This window comes from Herpailurus yagouaroundi, unplaced genomic scaffold (genome assembly GCF_014898765.1).
Source record: "Herpailurus yagouaroundi ecotype Mexico unplaced genomic scaffold, PumYag 162, whole genome shotgun sequence".
Classification (NCBI taxonomy): Eukaryota; Metazoa; Chordata; class Mammalia; order Carnivora; family Felidae; genus Herpailurus; species Herpailurus yagouaroundi.
The window spans coordinates 3,721,449-3,741,092 of record NW_024412403.1 but is presented as its reverse complement, the minus strand read 5'-3'; the positions used below and the strand labels follow the sequence as shown (position 1 = coordinate 3,741,092).

The following is a 19,644-nucleotide window of genomic DNA, read 5'->3' as shown; positions in this document are numbered from 1 at the left end:
TAGTAATTAAGGAAGGATGGAGTCACAATGTCTAGCCATTCAAATGCGCTAGCCCCACGGTCAAGGGCTCCCAGCTGAGGTCACATACGGCATCCCTCCTGCCTTCACAACTCGGACGCCCCACGCAGGAGCTACTGTACCTCAACCTTCAGAGAGGCCTGGGCAAAACCCCTTAAAATAAAAACGCTCTTGTCCCTTTCTGACACGTGGAGATCTGTGTAGTGAGGCAGGGCTGGTGGGGCACAGATGGGATTGCTAAGCGGCCAGTCTGCCGGGGCTCTCTCTCTCTCCCTGTGCAGCACCCCCCACCCCCGGGGTCTCGGACGTGCTGGGAGGCTCCCCGCGGCCTCTGCCTCCCCAGGCCCCTGCCTGCTCTCTGAAACTCACCATCTTTCCTACCGATGCCTCAAGGCAAAGCAATAGATTCACGTCTGACGCCTTCATCGGTGATGAAATACCTCCAGACAGAAATTGCCTACAAGTACCCCTTCCTGTGATGCGTGTGCCTGGGGGTGACAGAGGTGCGTGGGTAACCAGGCAGAGACGCAGGGAAGGCTTCGGCCTCTTGATGACACCTGACTGCCCGCTGTGCCTTCGGCACCCCCTACGCGGGGTTAGGTGGTCCTGTCTTATTCCAGTGACCTCTCATCACCCACCCTCTGCTTCCGAGTCTCTGGATAGAATTCTCATCTGCCGGGAAACCTGTTCCACCAGAAGAATGCAAAACCCACAACGTATCTAGAGGAGATCAAAGTGATCAAGGCTCCCCAGTTAAAATTATGATTCAGATTTACACGAGTGGTCGGTATTCATTCAGACGAGCTCTGATTGACGGGTGCGTTAAGAGAGCACACGTCCCTTGGAAGTAAAGGGCAAATACTACACCAAGCACCAAATACTACAAAGAGAGACTAGAAAGAAACCTAACAAGGAATCACTTGTGGGTTAAGTTCTCACAGGCAAAAAGGGATCTTGGAAGTAGAAAGACCTGATTTGGTTCCGGCGCCTAGGGATAAAAAACGTGCAGACAGGGACATTTATCACGACACCCCCTTGTGGCTCCGGGCTGGCGTGTCCCCACTGGGCGCCGGTGTGGCCTGTGGTGAGATCTGCCTGTCTCGTCAGTCATGGTGAATGCCCCAGGGCAGAGAAAACCAAATGGACGAGGGGGGCAAGGTAGCACCACGAAGGCGTTCCTGCTTCTGAGCTCAGTGAAGGGCACGTCACAAAGGAGCTTCAGGGCCATTTTAGCCCGACACCCCAGTGGCTCGAAGAGGGGTTAGGAGCTGTTCTGGAGGTGCCGGGGCAGAAAGATGCTCCTTCTTGGGGCTCCGCGGTGGCTCCAGAAGGAAGAGTACCCGAGGCGCTGGCTCAGGCTGCGAGTTTCCACCCCGGGGACCCGCGCAAGGACGGGATGTCTCCATCAAGGCGGGAACTCAAGGTGGCGGCCCGTTCCCCTCTCTTCAGGTTTTCAGGTCCCTCTAGGAATGAAAACATAGCTGTTACCTTCTTTAGCCCGTCAGGCCGGCCTCCAGCGCCGAGATGGAGTAGGCGCCTGCATTTTGCCACGAGTGAAGTGTGGGGGTCCCCAGCATCAATGGGGACAAGGTTGGCCCCTGCTAAGCGGTCCCAGGCACGCATGGGACAGCTCTCCTACCCGCACGCGCCCCCGCATCGTCCGTCCCTGACTGAGTCCTCTCCTTAGTTTCCCGTGACTCCCCCAGCCTTGGCAGTCCTGCTTCGAGCCAAAACAGTTACGTTTTACGCCCCAAGCACAGAACATAGTGGATAAAAGAGAAGATGAGCCAGTGGGCAGTCCTGGGTGGGCTCTCGGAAGGTCCGGGCGCCATGTTCAAAGAAACAACCAAAGATGCAGACCCTCTGGAAAACTTCCCTTGGGAATGGAAACCTCTTCTGGACCTTCCCCCCTCCCAAGGACACCTGAAGACCCTTGCAAAAGGGCGTGTCGCATACCGGCCCCCAGTGGCCCCGAGGCAGCTGGTGACTGAGGCGCCTCTGGCCTCAAGGGAGCCATCCATCCAGCATCCATGCATCTGCTCATCTGGGGCCCGGGAGGGTGGGAGCTCCTTTTTTTTTTTTTTTTTTTTTTTAATTATTTTTTAACGTTTATTTATTTTTGAGACAGAGAGAGACAGAGCATGAACGGGGGAGGGTCAGAGAGAGAGAGGGAGACACAGAATCGGAAACAGGCTCCAGGCTCTGAGCTGTCAGCACAGAGCCCGACGCCGGGCTCGAATGCACGGACTGCGAGATCGTGACCTGAGCCGAAGTCGGATGCTTAACCGACTGAGCCACCCAGGCACCCCTGGGAGCTCCTTTTAATGGCCCCCCAGGGAGCCACGTGGCCCGCACCAGTGTTTCCCAAAGTGTCTTCCCTTAAGACCCCGTGCATCAAAATCGCCAGATCAGACCTCTGAAGAAGGGGCCTGGGGATCGTCAACGTGCACAAACAGCCGGGGGGAGTCCCACGTACCCCCACGGTGGAGATCCCAGCAGCATGCGCGGGGACTGGAGTCCCACTCTGCTGTCACTAGCTCCGGGGGCCTTACCCAGGTCCCCTCACTGTAATATGGGGATGGTCCTAGGACCTGCCACCCAAGATGACACTGAGGGAACTGGGGCAAGACATCACCTGGCACCCCGGTGAGAAGGCTCCCAGACTCGGGAATCTTGTTCTCCCAGGAGCCAGCCCTCCTCCCCAGCTTGAAGATGGGGAGTGGACTTCCTGGACCTGCCCCCGTTTCGACCTTCCATGATTACTAGCTCGGCCACATGGACCGTCTGTCCCCGAGTGCAGCTGCGTGGAGGGAGCACCTCCGTGGCTCTGTGGGCGACTGCCCCTTCCCTGCCCTCCACCCCCCGCACCCACACGGCCCTCTGCACCCTGGGGTCCCGTCACCGGCCATCGAGGCCACTGCGGCCAGAGGACTGCTCTTGCAAACAGAAATCCGTTTCTCTTGCTTCCAAAGAGGTTGATGGTTGGGGGCTGGATTCTGCACTTAAGAGTGTGTGACATGTCCCAGCAGTGGGCACCGGGCCGGTCTGCCGGCCGACAAGATGAGTGCCAGTGGACGTTTCCAGGAAAGGCCTGTCTCCCAGCATCGCCTCACGATGGATGAGCCGGCACCGAGGGTAGGGAGCATCCGTCCCTGCCGAGGATGCACAGCAGGCCTCAGCCTGGAGGCAGAGCGGGGAAATTAATGTCCAAGGCACATGAGGTCTTTGATGTTTTTCTTAGCCAGTTGTTTCAAATTAAAAGGAGCATTTTAAAAGGTCTTTGATCGGGGCGCCTGGTGGCTCAGTCGGTTGAGCGTCCGACTTCGGCTCAGGTCATGATCTCACGGTTCGCGAGTTCGAGCCCCGCATTGGGCTCTGTGCTGACAGCTCGGAGCCTGGAGCTGCTTGGGATTCTGTGTCTCCCTCTCTCTCTGCCTCTCCCTAGCTCACATTCCACCCCCTCCCCGTCAAAAATAAATAAACTTAAAAAAAAATTAAAAGGTCTTTGATCTAGGGAAGGAAGCAGATTACTGCTTGCTAGAGACTGGGGGGAGGGGAGGGGAGGGGAGGGGAGGGGAGGGGAGGGGAGGGATGGTGACCACGCGTGAGGTTCAGTTCAGGGTGCGAAGGCATTCCCGACCCTGCAATCAAGGTGCAGGCTTTACAACACTGAAGAGCCCAGATACCACTGGATTGTCTGCTTGAAAACGGTTAATTTTATGTCATGTAAATTTGGCCTTTGTTCTAAAAGCAAAAGGAAGATCTCAAGCTCTTTGAAGCTATTCTAAGGCGTGAGTGGTGCGGCTCGGAGTTGGAGGTCAAGTCTGCAAATACGTGCTGAGCGCTCACAAGGCAGAAGGCTGTGCGGACGCCCCCGTGCGGCCGGGCCCCGACGCCTCCCTCCTGCTCCTCCCTCCTGTCCGCCTGCGGTGCTCCCTTCTCTTGCGCGCCCTGGTCCTGCCGAGCTGGACTCACCGACCTGTTCCCTCCTCCTCCAGGGAGGCTGCCCCAAAGTGCAAAGCTGTCCTGGGACGCCCCCACCTCGGCCCCGAGGTCAGAGACTCTCCAGCCCATCCCTGGCTCTCCGCAAGGTCCAAACTCTTCAGTGGGGCCCTGGGGCGCTGCAGATTCACACCCTCACCTCCTGTCTGCACCTGGTCCACACTCCACTCCACGCACACGTGCCCACGGGATTCATCTCCATCCCCAGGGGCTCATCCTCGGCCACCCGTCCCCCTTTCCCCACTTGGTGGAGCAAGTTGTCCATCTCGTTTCTGCCTCGGCCGCCCTGTGTGTCCCCACCCCTCACGGAGCCTTGCCTATGGGACTAGCCATGCTCCTGACCACCAGCCAGCGGCCACGGAACACCGCTTGCTGAACAGACCACCCAGTGATCGCTCCCTGGCTCGCACAGCAGCGCTGGGGCCGCAGAAGAGGATGCCGGAGGCCAGTGACGGGGCCAGTGTGAGCTGCACCCACCTCCAACTGCTCGTGGATCCAGTCCAGGAAGGAGGTGATGCGCGTGTAGACGCCGGGCTTGTTCACGTCGGCACAGCCGATGCCAAAGCTTGTCGCTCCCACCAACTTCCACACCCTCCTCTCCTGACACACCAGCGGTCCCCCGCTGTCTCCCTACGTGGCGAGGAGAGAGGCACTGCTGTGCGTGTCCCTTGTCTCAGCACCACGATCCCCCCCTTTGTAGCTCAAACTCGGTTCCACGATGGCTCCACATTACTCCCCCAGCCTCCAAGAGGGGTTGTTAGCACTCCCAGCACTGGGGTCCTGGGTCCCCCGAGGACAGTCTCCCCCCTCTGTCTCCCCGCCAGATTCTGGATGCGCCGAACTGTGAAGGTCAAGGCAGCTCAGAGGGAGGGTCTGCCTGGCGGGGGCTGGGCTCAGGCAGTGATGGAATCTCACCTCACGGGTGAGGCTCAGATCCAGGGTTCCCACCTGCCACCCTGCCCCCCGCCCCCCCAAACCCTGAGAGCCAGGGCTGGGGCGAGGAGCGCCCTGGAGACCCCTCCCACTGCCAGCACCCAGCCAGAGTGGGAGCGGTGGGTACACTGGGCCGGCAGCCAGGAAAGGGAGGGATATCTTGAGCAAACTTCTTCCCCACGCCCTGTATATTTGCTTTTCAGTCACAGGGAAGTGCTGGCCGTGGCCTGTCCCACAGGCCGGGTCACCGTTCCAGAGCCTCACCCGCGGCTGTGGCCCCCGGAGGTGACCAAGGGCCCCCACCTGGCAGCTGTCCACACCGCCCTTCAGGTAGCCGGCGCAGAGCATGGAGGGGGAGACGATGCCTCCATACACATCTCTGTGGTTGCAGATCTTGTTGGAGAGTAAAGGCACGGCTGCGTGGTTGAGGACCGGGGATGCATCGCCTGTGGCAGAGCAAGAATTCAGAGGGCACGCACCGGGACGGGTGAGGGGCAGGCCACCACACTCTGGGGGCAGAGGAGGCGGCTCCTGGAGGTGGACGGATGGCTCGTGGCTGTGGCGAGCTCCCTGCTGTGTGGGCCCTGCGGCCCCGTCGATGCGCATCAGGAGGAGGGCGGACGGCAGTAGCCGGCATGGACCTCCCTAGGGCCCCCCTCGGGCTGAGCACTCGACCCACAGCAGCCCGTTCAGTCCTCAGAGCTGTCTGAGCTGCAGTAGGGAAACTGAGGCCCATGAAGGTCACACACACAGTTTGTGGGCAGAACCCGGGTGCGGTCAGCAGAAAAGTGTCCTCCCAAAGACGCCGGCATCCCCACCCCGGGGGCCTGTGTTCGTGTCACCCTCCATGGCAAAAGGGCCTTGAGGTGGAGGCATGATCCTGGGTGGCCTGGGGGGACCTCTAAATGTCACCATGAGCATCCGTAAAAGGGTCAGAGAGGAAGACACGATGGTGTGGAGCAGAGGTCAGACAGGAGGGACACTGGATGGGGCTCTGCCAGCGGCTGGGAGGGTGGAGGAGGGGCCACGAGCCAGGAAGTGCAGGCGGTCCCGGATCCTGGAAAAGGCCAGAAAACGCACTCTCCTTCAGAGCCTCCAGGAGGGACCAGCCCTTCCGACACACTGATTCCGGCCCACGGAGACGGATCTGGGACTCCCGACCTCTCGAACTGTCAGATAACACGTTTCGTGGGTTTAAAGCCACTAAGTTTGGGCTTGCTGCTGCGGCAAAGGGAAATGGTGCATCTGGATTAGCCCCACCACCGACCCGAAGGGATCGACACCCTGTAACTTAACCCGTTTGTAAAGCAGTTATCCTTACGCTTTATAGGCTTAAAACAAGGGACACACCTCTATTCCCACGTCTCTGGCACGCATCAGCAGGTGGTGTGGGGCGCCTGCTCCTCCAACCCACACGCTGAGTTTCTCTGGGTGTGAATTATACCCTGTTTTCTGCACGGGCTTCCCCGATCCACCCACACAGCCACTTGTATGGGGACCACTGGCCGCAGGTTGGACTGAGAACGGTTCCTCTCCCTACTCGCCCCACAGGATCCAGGGAAGTCAGAATATAATCTGCCACGTCAAGTCATGAGGGACGACATGAACAGGGCTGCGGGGGGAGCGTGAACGCGGCAGACCTCCCGCCACCTGGCCGTGGGAGCCCAGGCAAGGTGCTCGGCACCCCCTCAGCCCCAGTCTCCTGGCCCTCGAGACGACCACAAAAAGAATTCCCCGCCGAGGGGCTGCTGTGAGAAGCAGGCAGTGTCTCACGGAGACATCCGGCTCGGCACCTGGTATGTGGTGAAACGGAGCTCAGCATGTGTGCGGAAGAAGCTTCTAGTACGGGCGAGAGGAAGCAGCCAGCCACACGGGTGGGACCCTGCACGCGGAAGATCTGGGTACGCCCCGGGGTGCCTTGGACATTCGGGAGGGAGCGGACTCAACTAAAAAGCCTCGAGAGGGAAATCCTGAACTTTCTGTGTTGGGGTGAGCTGCACCCACCCCCCAAAAACACGCTCACCCGCAACCCTAGAAGGTGCCCTTATTTGGAGTAGGGTCTTTGCTGATGTAGTTAAGGTAAGAATCTCAAAATGAGATCACCCTGGATTTAGGGTGCGCTTTAAGCCAAAGACTTACAGAGAAAGGGGAGAGATCTGCGACATGGGGTAAGGGGGCATGTGAGGCTGGGACAAAGACTGGAGGGATGTGTCTACAAGTCATGGGAAGCCAAGGATGGCTGGAGTCATCGGAAGCCGAAGGAGGGGCTGGGGACAGGTTCTTCACCCCCAGAGCCTCCAGAAGGAACCGGCCCTGGGACACTTTGATCTCAGACTTTCGGCTCCAGAGCGAGAGACAATGAGCCTCTGCTGTTAAAGATCCCCTGTTTATGGACCTTTGCTGCAACAGCCCCACGAAACCCACGCTCTTCCTACCAGAGAGAAAGCAATTGGCGAAAAAACTCCACGGGTGGCGAGCACACGTGTGCCCCCCGAGGACGGATGGGGCGGGTTCCAACTGCGTGCACGGTTCTTACTAAGATGACTACTTCTGTTAGGATTAGAGTGGTAGGGTTCCGTTTGTCTGCTTTCTCTGCTTGAGTGAAATAACACATCTTCCAAAGTCCTCACCAGTTACGAACGTCTGTCTTCTGAACAGACCTCGGGAGGGGTTCTCTAGGGGGTCCTTGTGTGCTCACAGGATGGGGAGGAGGAGGAAGGAGACCCCCCCTGGTCATTCGGTAAAGGTCTCCCTGGCAAGGGGTGGCCACGGTTCCCCTTTCCGATTTGTTCCTCTCCTGACAAAGTCTGCAATTTCACATCCCGAGACAAACGGAACCATGACTCTGACCCACAAGCGCCCTGCGGAGATCGTGCGTCCAGTGGTCGACCCGCACCCCCTGCCCGGGATTTGTGAGCCTCCGGGGGGGGTGCGCCGGGGGGGGGGGGGGACACGGCGGGGGGGACACTGCGCTGGGACACGGGAGGAGCGTGTGGCCGTGGGCGTCCACCCTGACCTTGCGGCTCTGGGCTCCCTGGACTTAGAATCTCGAGTTCAGATGACTGACCTCCATCCTCTGTGGCCCCCCATCCTGACGTCCAGCACATTTTTCCATCAGGGAACTGTTCCTCGGAGTTGGGCAGACAGACTGGCTGGATCATCTCTGTTCCAAGGGGAAACAACAACCTTGAACTCGACTGAAGCAGAAACAACAGCCTTGAACTTGACTGAAACACTAGTCCAAGGAAACAATTAATCTCTCCGGCGTCTGCCTCTCCGAGGGGCTCAAACCGGCTCCCAAAGGAAGGTCGAGCCCTGGGTCATGTTGAAAGCTACCGGCTCAGAGCAGGGACTTCCCCCGGCCAGAGCCATAAACCTTCAAACACCCCTAAACCGTGGCACCGTGAGTGAGTCTGGACCAGGGGCTGGCATATTTTCTGTGAAGGGCCACATAGTAAATACCTGAGGCTTTGTGGCCCCGTGGTCTCTGTCGTAACTGCTCCTATCTGCCACAGGGGCGTGAAAGCAGCCACAAATGCACCTGGTCCTGTTCCACGGAAACTTCGTTTGCAAAAACAGGCAAAGGGTCAGATTCGGTCCCGGGGCCCCGGCTTGCCCGCTCCTGGTCTGGACCATGGGTACGTCGCCTTAGGAAACATCCCTCCATTAGTATTCCCGTCCCTCCCGACACATCTGGAGGCAAGAAGCTTGCCTGTCCCTGCCGGCCGTGTCACATAAGCCCTCCGCCAGAGGCAGGGTCATGGCTGCGTGAGGCTGTCAGGTGAATACATTCTGACACGCTCTGAGCTTTTCTGCACGGGACGGTGATGGGAAGGCAGAGAAATAATAACGGCGCTCGTTAACTTTTATCAAGGTACAGGCGCGGGGGTGCCGGGGGGGGGGGGCGGTCCGTCAGTTGGACGTCTGGCTCCTGATTTGGGCTCAGGTCGTGATCCCACGGTTCACGAGTTCGAGCCCCGAGTTGGGCTTGTGAACACGCTGCTGATTCTTCCAGGTCAAACCTGCCACTGACCTTGTGCCGGGATCCCGCTGCATAAGGGGCCCCGTTGACTGTACCTCCGCCCGCGCCCCAAGCTGCTGGGGAGGGAGAAGGGGGCTTTGATTGACTTAGCAGTGGGCTCCTAATCCTTCCTTCGCCTCTGCAAAGTGTTTGAGAGTTCTATCCCGGGTGGCTTTTCTGGTATTCTGGTAACTGCCGGAGGTCAGGACTTGCTGTCCCCCATGGAGAAACGTGGCCTGCTGAGCTCAGCCTCTGGGTGGGAGAGAATGTTTCTGAGTCCCTCTGGGAGCTGCAGGTGCCAGTATCTTCCGGCTAGTTAAGAAACGGCGGCAGGGACGATCACGCTACAACCGCGGGCTGACCTGGGAAGTCCACGACTGAGACACCGGGCAGAGGAGTGGCCCCGGCAGGGGACCTCACCACAAGCAGCTCCAGGACAGGGAACAGTTCTTTGTCCCCACGGGCCAGAGACCCCCTTCCGCCACCTGGGGGCACCAGGTGGCCTGGCCTGGGGAAGTCCCTTTCGTCTCCAGGTACCACCAGCAGGAAGAAAGGTGGCACCAGCGGGAGCCCCAGTGGAACCAGACAAACCCAATTGACCAAAGTAGAGCCGTATAGTCTCTAAAATCCAACACCATCAGAAGCACAGCCCACAAACAGGAACGTCACGCACAGTGAGCCTGAACAGGGTCACCACCTGCTAAACCCGAAGATGGCTAGGGACCCAGCGTCTCCTAACGCAACAGCCCAGCGTCCGGGATGCTACTGAAGGTGACTCATTGTACCAAGAACCGGGAAAGTCACAACGCCAGTGAGAAAAGATAATAAACTGAGGCCAGCAGCAAAACGAATCAACCAACCAGCGGGATTATCCCGCAAGATTTCAAAGCGGCTGCCATACAAATGCTTCAACGGACGATCACAGACAATCTTGGGACGCACAAGAGGAACCGAAAACCAGAGAGACCCGGACGTACCGTTGAAGGTGAGCGGCCCGGCCAGCTTCATGAGGGCAATGTCATTGCCCAGCCTCTTGGGCTTGTACTTGCTATGGTAGATGATCTTTTCCACCAGGTGGGAAGGGGCCGGACTGTCGAGCAGGGAAACCAGGCCCACCTGGATGGTCCACGACTTGGGGATGTACAGGCTGCAATGAGAAGTCAGAGAGGGGGGGCGAGAAACCCCCAAATACTCTAACCCACGGACCTCAAACGTCCGGAGACCCTGTGCCAGGCGGGCGGCCGGGACAGAGGCTCCCCCTGCACCTCCCGAGCTCGCGCTTGGCCTCTGACCACGCCCCCGTGCCCCGCACAAGTGCAAGTGTGCCCCAGGAGTTTCCCAGGCAGGCCTCGGTGCCCGCGCCTCTGGGACTTCTGGACCTTTGAGGCTGTGAGGGGTGTGTCAGGGCCCATTCTCCGTCAGAGAGCAACCGAAACAGAGCGAGGCAGAAAACAAAACAAAACAGGCCATCGGAGAATTAGCCAGTGTTTGGGGACTCTCTGTGTGGCTTTTCCCCGAGCTAATCCCCCTGCCAGCCTGCCCTGCCTCCCGCCCTCTTGGCCGCCACACGTCACTGTAAGTGCCACAGGGAGGCTGGCGGGTTTCTCCCTGCACCAGAGCTTCCTTCTGACGCCTTCTACCTTCTCTGTACGAGCTGCAGGCCTGAAATCCTCAGAATGAGCTCAGAGTCCCCAGTCACAGCCAGCGGCGACAGTGGTGGTGGGTCCACGGTGGGGGGGGGGGGGGGTCCCTCGGCTGGACGTTACTTTGTGACTATCTGGTCTGTTTGCCTGCTTTTTCCGGACCTGCTGCTGAGCCCTGAAATCTACCCAGTCTAGACGGAGATCTGCGGGCAATGAGGCCCACGCCCGGGGGGCCAGGGGCACACTCACTCGTGGACGCAGTGGGCAGCGGTGACCACCCACACGGGCGTGATGACAGAGCCCCCACACAAGTGGTAGCCCTGGAACTGGAGGCTCGCCTGCCACGGCCACTGCGCGAGCGAGGACACGTTTCCACCCACGATGCGCGAGCTGTAGCCCATTCTCAGACCGCAGGCTGCAGAGACAGAACAGGGTTCAGGGTGGATCCCACAGACCTTTCTGGGGAGACTGTGTCACAGCCACAGAACCCCCCCCCCCCCCCTCCCTGGCATCCTGTGCCCTCCCAGAGCTCACAGCTGAGAAAGAGAGCCGGGAGGGGAGAGGAGGGAGCAGATCCCGGAGATGTGGGGGTGCAGTGGGAAGAACCCCTCCCCGTGGCGCCCGTGACCCCGGTATGACCACGGCTCACCGGGGGGGGGGGGGAGCACCGGAGCCCGGCTTCTGCAGCGCTCCCCTCAGTAATGCGGGCAGCGTGCACGGGCCTGACTTCTCCAGACCCCACCCCCTGGGGCGAGCCCTCCCCGGGGCCAGGAGCAAGGAGCCTGGGGCACTGAACGGCCAGTGCAGGCTTTTCCTTGAGGCGGGAAGGGGGTGGGGAGGAGAAAGCAGCAGTTAGGCTCCTGAAGCCACCCCGGAGAGACAGGGCCTCGTGGACCATGGTCCTTCCGCTGCTGAGAAGATGCTCTGGGCTGTCTACCACCCCGCCCCCATCGGGTGACAGGGGCCAGCACTGGCCTCCTCCTCCTGTCAGGTGGGGCCCAAGTGTTCCCACCTGGCACCCAGGAGAGGGGACCCCGGGCAGCCGGAGCCGGGCAGGGGGGACAGGAGTCCGGGAGCAACCTCTGTGGTCGGAGAACTCTTACCCATGCACTTCAAGGCAACCACGTGACCCGAGGCACATTCCTCCCTGAGGAGGAAAAAAGTAGGTTTATGGTGAAAATACCCAGAGGCCTGTGAAACGGGCGCTTCTGTAGACTTAATCTTGGGGTAAAAGAAAAAGCAATTCTATTCCCCTGCTCTGGAATACAGACTGCAATGTTAGTCTACGACACGAGTGTGAGGTCACACATTCACCCCAAAACACTCGGCTACCGTGAAGGATTGTGCATGCGACAGGGCACGGGGCATTTCTAAGCTTCTGGTAGCTGGTGACAGGAGATACCGAGGACCCGTATTATACAAACGTGCACTGGGGTCACGTGCAGGTGGATTTTTACCCCAGTGTTCTTCGCCGGCCCCGGGAGGACACCAAGGGCCCTTTGGACCGCAAGGCAGCCTCTCCTGGCACAGAGTCCTTGCAGCCCGGATCCCCCTCCTCCCCAGAACACAGCCGTGATTGCTGTAGGAATGACACGTGCTCGCCCTGGCACGGGTGGGAGCCGGGACACCTCCAGCCGCGTCCCTTCGTGACCTTCCCTGCCCTTCGAGCCCCAGTTCGCTCATGCAACCATGCAAGAAAAAGGGAGAGTCACCAGACTGAGGTTTTAGGACACAAGGGATGCGCTGTCCCCACGAATCGCACGTGGGCCCCGGGGGGGAGGGGACTGTGAATTATGCAATGACAGGCTGACCAGCCGGTGTTTCCCAGAGCACAGAACACGCTCCTGGGATTGGGTCCGACGTGCCCGGAAGAGCGTATAGAGATGCCTGACCGTGGGGGCAGGGGACTAGGCGGGGACTGGGCCGTGGGTACCTGTCATTTAAGGGCATCTCATTTTACCTTCCCCCACGAAGTGCTGGGGGAAACACAGAAGAGAAACGGGGAGCGTTAAGTACTTTACAGACAGATGGGTCTTACTCTCTTTCTTTCTAGTTTCCTTGTCCCTCCGTCCTGTCCCGCACGCACACCCGGCGCCTATGAAGAGAGGGCCCCGTAGCCCTCACCACCCCCTCCCCCTGCCGGGCCATCTTCGCCCGGTTCCGGGTGGGTATTCCACCCCAGCCGGTGCGTCCACCCAGTCTAGCCGCGGTGGCCAAGCCCCCACCTCGCATCCGGAGAAACGCTCGCCCATCCCTTGGGTCCTCGTGGGGCCGCGCAACTGGACGAAGCCAGCAGGCGACTCGACCCCGTGCAGACAGCGGCGCCCCCCTGGCCGCCTACCTCACGTACACCGAGTGGTGGAGAGCCGTCACTTTGTCATCCGGCAGCAGGTGATTGATGGAAGCGAAGTCCCCCTGCAGCCGCTCTTCCACTAGGTCGACCCTGAGGGCGTCTGAACTCACGTAGCTGCAAGCACACCGGGGACGCAGACCCCACGCGTGAATTCTCTCGGCTTCAAAGCCAGCGCTCCGGTCAGAATGCCACACGTCTCCCGCTGGGCCGTGACATTTCCCCACCACGCTGGGAGCCAGGCTCGCTCGTACGCGCTCCGAGGCCGCTGGAGTCTCACACGACCCTTGAGAGCGGCCGCTACCGTTCTCCAGATTTTCGAGGCCCGAGTCAGGGAACTGGGCGGAGGACACGGGGGTTCGAACCCAGGTGATCCGGCTCAACAGCCCCCCCTACTTCTGTCATCACAGACAGTTGACACGGGACACAGCCGAGCAGAGGAGGGCAAAGAAGGGCTTTCGGAAGAAGTAGGGAGAGAAAACAGAAAGGGAACGGAGGTACATCTTGGAATTGAAGCACCAGATAGGGAGGGAAGGACGGGTTCGTAGTGAAGGGAACGGGCCACGTTGAGGGGCAGCCGGGGAACGTGGCCTTGGCCGCACGTCCCCTGAGGGGCGCATGCTGGGGTGGGCAGGACTCTCTCGCCCTGGCCGGGCGGACAGGGGTTCAAGAGAAGGGGTCTCTGGGTCCTTCTGCACAGCAGAGGGAGGCTGTACGGTTCAGGGCAAGGGGTGGCGCTCCAGGAGGGGGAAGCAGGGGAGCCGGGAAGGGATGCCCCCCCCCCCGCCCCGCCGTGAGTCCAAGAAAGGGCCTCCGTAGGGAACAGAAATGCCGGTGGAGGCTTTCAGCCCTTTGCACTGATGGTGGGGGCAGCGGTGTGTGTGTGTGTGTGTGTGTGTGTGTGCATGTGTGAGTGTATACGTGTGTGTGCGCATGAGGCTGCGTGTTGTCTGAGTGTATACATGTGTGTGATGTAGTGTGCTGTGTGAGTATATGTGAGCGTATGTGACTTCGTGTGTGTGTGATGTGCCTGATGTGGTGTATGTGTGATATGGTGCGTGTGCACGTTGGCGTGTGGTGTGTGGTGTATGTGCATGTGCTGTGAGTGTGCATGTGTGTATGTATGTGTATGTGGGGTGTGTGCTGAGTGTACGTGTATGCTGTGTGTGGTGTGTGTGCCTGTGTGTGGGGAGGGGTGTGTGCCTGTGTGAGGTGTGTGTGTGTATGTGTGTGTGCATGTGTGTGCGTGTGTATGTGTATTACGTGTGTGCACATGTGTGTGGAGTGTGCAGTGTATGTGTGTGTGCATGTGTGTGCATGTGTGTGCATGTGAATGTGTGTATGTGTGCATGTGTGTGGTGTGTGTGCATGTGTGTGGGGAGGGGTGTGTGCCTGTGTGAGGTGTGTGTATGTATGTGTGTGTGCACATGTATGTATGTGTGCGTGGCATGTGTGTGAGTTTGAATTGTGTGCATGTGCATGCCTGTGTGCATGTGTGCACATGTGTGCATGTGAACGTGTGTATGTGTGAGCGCATGCGTGTGCCTGTACGTGGGTGTGCGTGCATGTGCGCTTGTGTGTGCGCCTGTGTGCAGTGCGCGGTGAAATCGGCACAGAGCGTGCGGGGCCTCGGTGCGCGCACCTGTGACGTGAGGACGCCGTCCAGCACCGACAGCTGCTGTGGGGACGCAGCCCGACGAGCCACCCGCCCAAAGGGAGCTTCCTCCCTCCCCCGTACCCGCCATCCAACGCTTTACCCGGCAGCTGGTGATGCTCTTCACGTTACCTTGGAAACCCCAGCTGGGCACAGGCGACGTTAGCGTGGTGACCCCTCCAGTCGTCAGAGCACACGGTCCTCCAGGCGGCAGCCGTGAAGACCTGCAGCACCGCGTTCCGGCCGCTCACGCGGACTGGACGGCGCGGGCAGAGCGGTCCCTTAGCGGCCCGGAGGCCTGAGCCCGCGGGCGGAGGCCCCTCTGCCGCCCGCCCAGGTCCCTCCTCCGCTGCCTCTGGCCCGCCCCTCCCCGCCAGGGGCACGTCCCCCCTGGTGGGCGGGCCCGGACCCCCAGCTCTCTTTGACTTCTCCTGTGGCCTCCCCAGGCGAATCTCGGCCTCGGGTGACAGCCCCTGCCTTGTCCCAACCCGGCCACCCCTGGGGATGAGTGCCAGCCGGATCCCAGCTAAGGTTGAGACCTGACAGTGGTGTGGACCTGGACCCACTTCACGGATGGGGAAGGTCAAGGCTGGGTGGTGCTTCCGCGGGGAAGAGCGTGGCCTTACCGCAGCGGTACTCGTCCTCCCCATCCCTGCAGTCCGAGACCCCGTCACATCGAGCTGTCAGTTCAATACACTTGAAAGACGAGCGACACCTGTACTTTCCGGAACAATCGAAGTGGACTGAGGAAAGGAGAAGACAGGTGTGGCAAGGAAGGGCTTCTTCGGTGCTCAACACTAACAACCATCCACTGGCCACGTGGCCTTGAGCCATCAATAATGAAACCATCCATAATGAAACCTGCACTGAAATTGCAGCCTGTTTCCCTCAGCCCGGTTTCTGTGCCAAATTCCAGAGGGTGGGGCCGCTGTCTCACTATGTGGCCTGGAGCCACAATGCGGGGGGGGGGGGGGGGGGGTTCAAGGTCAAGAGAGAAAGGGCCTGGCTGTGGGCCGACTGGCTGAGCCTGCTGAGCAAGGAGCTCCGAGTGAGGGCCACGCAGCCCCCAATCTGCCACCTGTTGTCTCCGACTGGACTCCAGGCAAGAAGAGAAGGGACCATGGACCACACAGCCGAGCAGGTGGGCCGGTCATTTGAAAGAGGAAATGAGATACTGTTCCCTATCAGAGCCCATCCAAATGACTCACTTTCTCAAAAGCCACATGAACCTTCTTTTAAAAATAGCAGGTATGCCCGGCCCGGCATGAATGGCCTCCTTGTCTTCTCCTCCCGGCCACTCACCCCTCCTGCCCGCAGGATTCTATTTCATCAGCTGCTTTGGGACACTTCCAACCGGGCAGGTTCCTTGGTGACAAAGCCCCGAGTGTGGCCAGCAGCCCCTCCTGGGCCCCAGGCTGGCTTTACACTCGTGCAGGCAAATAAAACTCAAAGTCAGCAAACCCCAAAGACGTTTGCCTCCAGTAATTAAGGCTGAGTGGCATGAGCTGGGGGCAGGGGGAATGGGGGGGCTCATGAAAGTTTAAATGCCTGAATAGGCATTTGAGAGCCTACTAAATAATGAATCGTACTCACTGCCCAGACCAATGGCCAGTGCTAATATCAGTGCAATGATCCCGATGACGATGATTGGAAAGAACTTCAACGGCAGGAGGGACAGTATCTGTGCCGCGACCGCGTCCGCATCTGAAAATCGAAAGGCGGGGCAAGAACAGGAAGCCACAGAGCGGCGGATTTCAATAAAACAAAACTTAAAATTTAGCTATCTATTCCCCTTTCCCCCGGAGCAGAGAATGTTCCGGCCCAAAGCAAGTGGCCACCTACCTGGGGACACTTTGTCCCGGGGCTCAGCCCCACACTCTCCGCCCTTGGCCCCGTTGTGTCCATCCTGGGTTGGGGGGGCGGTGTTACGGCTGAATTGTGTAACCCCCCCATCCCCGATTATGTTGAAGTTGAACCCCAAATATCATCTTATTTGGAGATGGAGTTTTTACAGACCATCAAATTAAAAAGAACTTGGGGCCCCTGGGTGGCTCAGTCAGTTTAGCATCCAGCTCTCAGTTTCGGCTCAGGTCATGATCTCATGGTTTGATGGGTTCAAGCCCTGCATCGGGCTCTGTGCTGACAGTGTGGAGCCTGCTGGGGTTCTCTCTCTCTCTCTCTCTCTCTCTCTCTCCCCCACCTCCCCTGCTCACGCTGTCTCTGTCTCTCTCAAAATAAATAAATAAACTTAAAAAAGTGTTTACTAATTAAAATAAAGTCATTGTGTGGGTCTAATCTAATCTAACTGGTGTCCTTTACAAGGGGGACATTTGAACACAGAAACAGACATGCACATGGTACATGGTGTGAAGATGCACAGGCACGACCCCATGTGAAGATCCGGGCAGAGATTGGGGTGGTGAATCTACAAGTCAAGGAACCCCGAAGGTTACCAGACAAAAATGGGGAGGAAGAGGTGGGAAAGAAAGGAGGAGAGGGAGGAGGAGAGTAAGAGAAGGAACAGGAAGAAGAAAGGCCACACACTTCGTGGCCCGAAGGATACAGAGCGAGGGGGTGGAGGCAGAGGGCAAGGTCTTTGTTTTGGCCACAATGAGCAGGCAGCTGCACTCTCAGAGCCTAGACCGACACTTGGCGGGCAGCGGTCCTTGGTCAATACGGCTGTCCATACAGCTGACCCTTGAACAACGCGGGTTTGAACTGCGCGTGGAGTTTTTATAGGACGGTCCGGTCAATGTATTTTCTCTTCCTTATGATTTTCCTAATCACGCCTTCTCTTCTCGAGCTTACTTTATTGTAAGAACAGTATATAATACGCACAGCAATCAAAACACTTGTTAAGTTGAGTGTTGATGTGATCGGCAAGGCTTCTGGTCAACCGTAGGCTATCGGTAGTTAAGTCTTGGGGGAGCCAAAAGTTATACGTGGATTTTTGACTGTGGAGGGGAGTCAGCAACCTAACCCAACCCTGTGCTGTTCAAGGGTCAACTGTGTCAGGAAACTGAATGGATGAATGGATGAATGACATCATGATAATGGAGGTTGTCTTATCTCCGCAGAGGAGATCAATTCCTTTCAGGGCGACCAATCTGCGGTCTTGAGTTAGTAGAGCAGACTCTTCCCCCCAATCCCTTCGTGCCTTCGGAAGCCTGCACCACATCACCGAGTCCCCCTTACTGAGAGCCCACTCTCCATTTACACTTTAAAAACCAGGAGGAACCCCAAGAATGACCTCTTATCATTCCAGTCGTTCTGTGTCTAAGAGCTGGATTTAGGAAATCAGTCCAAATGGTACATTCAAAGATAGCTGTTCATTTAGAACGTTTAGTATCCATTCACATTTGCCCCTTGATAGTGCCTCGGCCATGGTGCCCTGTGGGCGGTACTGTGGCCCTGCTCCCTCTCCTCGTTCTGTCTTTGAGGGCATGCTTGGAATAAAAAACAAAAATGCATAGCACCTCTCCAAAGAAGAAATGCAGATGATCAAAAAGCATGAAAAAAACCTTCCACCTTCTCTGGGAATCTGGGAAACTGCAAATTAAATGTAACGACATATCAACCTCACAACATTTATCATTATTGTTATTATTATTATTATCATGATTACATCCCCACTGTCATCCAAAGTGAAAAGAAATGGACCCCCACTTACAATCGATAGGAGTATATGCTGTGGAAACTAACTTCTGAGAGTTCGAATCGGAAATATGAACCAAAAGGCTTAAGAAATGGATGGAGGTTTTGACATAGTAAAACCACTTCTGGGACTTTATCTTAAGAGGTCATCATTGATGCGCACAAATTTCTACCGACTCGGACACTTAAAGAGGTAGCATGTGTAATACCGATGCACGGGAAACAGCCTGAATGTCCATCAGAAAGAACTGGTGACAGAACAGATGTGTAGAGTTAGTTACATGATAGGGAAAGGGCGTTGGCAAACCTCTTCTGTAAAGGGCCAGACAGTAAATATTTTAAACTTTGGGTGCCATATAGTGTCTGTTGCAACTACTCAACTCTACTATGGTATGAAGGCAGCCGTAGACAATAGTGAATAAATGTATGTGTCTGTGTTCCGATAAAACTTTATTTATAAAAACAAGTAGTGGGCCAGATTTGGTCCATGGGCCATAGCTTGCCGACACCTAAAAAAAAAATTTAATTATTTAATGCCATGGAAAGAATAACATAATATTGTTTGGTTTGGGGGGGGGGACCTTCAAAATCGTGTATGTCACTTCCAAAGGAAAATGCTGATATGCTAGACAGAAAAAGGCAAGAAATACAATACTAAAGCACAAATAGGGTTTTCTCTGAATAAGGGTAAAATTGTGGGCAATTAAAAAAAAATCTTTTTGGGGGCGCCTGGGTGGCTCAGTCAGTTGAGCATCCGACTTTGGCTCAGGTCATGATCTCACGGTTTGTGGGTTCAAGCCCCGTGTCGGGCTCTGTGCTGACAGCTCGGAGCCTGGAGCCTGCTTCGAATTCTGGGTCTCCCTCTCTCTCTGCCCCTCCCCAACTCATGCTCTGTCTCTCTCTCTCTCTCTCTCTCTGTCAAAAATAAATAAACATTAAAAAAAATTTTTAATAAAAAGTAAAAAAGTATTTTTGATTAACTGTGTTTTCTAAATTTCTATAAAGAACAATACATTGCTCATTTTTTTTTTAAAAACACTACTAAATTCCTACCACTAGGAATTAATCATGAAGAAGTCAGCAAAAGTTAGCAGAGGTGACTGTGTATGGTGTTATTCCTGCTCATATTATTCGTACTATAAAAATATTAGAAACAATTGTATGTCAAATTATGATTTTTAAAAACCATGTAAATTACGCATTACTCGATGGGATGTTGTGATGTTATGAATGCAAAGCATTTATAAAAACCAAGGCACACATGGAAAAACACCCATCTGGACCCACACTGTGCGTGAATGTGTACTTATCAGCAAGGACAGGAAGAGAATGAAGACAAACATAATATATCCTGGGGGTCAGGTGATAG

General features: G+C 57.0%; 1 protein-coding gene across 1 annotated transcript; it reads right to left on the bottom strand.

Annotated features, from left to right (window-relative positions):
- Positions 1-802: 802 nt before the first annotated feature.
- TMPRSS3 (transmembrane serine protease 3) lies at positions 803-16,526 on the bottom strand. Its single transcript, XM_040484968.1, has 12 exons — positions 16,464-16,526; positions 16,215-16,389; positions 15,248-15,364; positions 14,754-14,877; positions 12,959-13,084; positions 11,721-11,764; positions 10,867-11,032; positions 9,952-10,121; positions 8,021-8,116; positions 5,257-5,399; positions 4,498-4,650; positions 803-1,481 (listed from the first exon to the last, which is right to left on the bottom strand). Exons 1-12 carry the CDS (start codon positions 16,524-16,526, stop codon positions 1,464-1,466), a joined length of 1,395 nt encoding a protein of 464 aa, XP_040340902.1. The 3' UTR covers positions 803-1,463.
- Positions 16,527-19,644: the final 3,118 nt, after the last annotated feature.

Excerpts from the sequence above, each read along its gene's own strand:
- TMPRSS3 (XM_040484968.1), bottom strand. The coding sequence starts at position 16,526 with ATGGACACAACGGGGCCAAGGGCGGAGAGTGTGGGGCTGAGCCCCGGG. Across the intron at positions 14,878-15,247 it reads GGAGGACGAGTACCGCTGCG|TCCGCGTGAGCGGCCGGAAC; the intron begins GTAAGGCCACGC and ends CGCGCCGTCCAG. Across the intron at positions 11,765-12,958 it reads CACCACTCGGTGTACGTGAG|GGAGGAATGTGCCTCGGGTC; the intron begins GTAGGCGGCCAG and ends TTTCCTCCTCAG.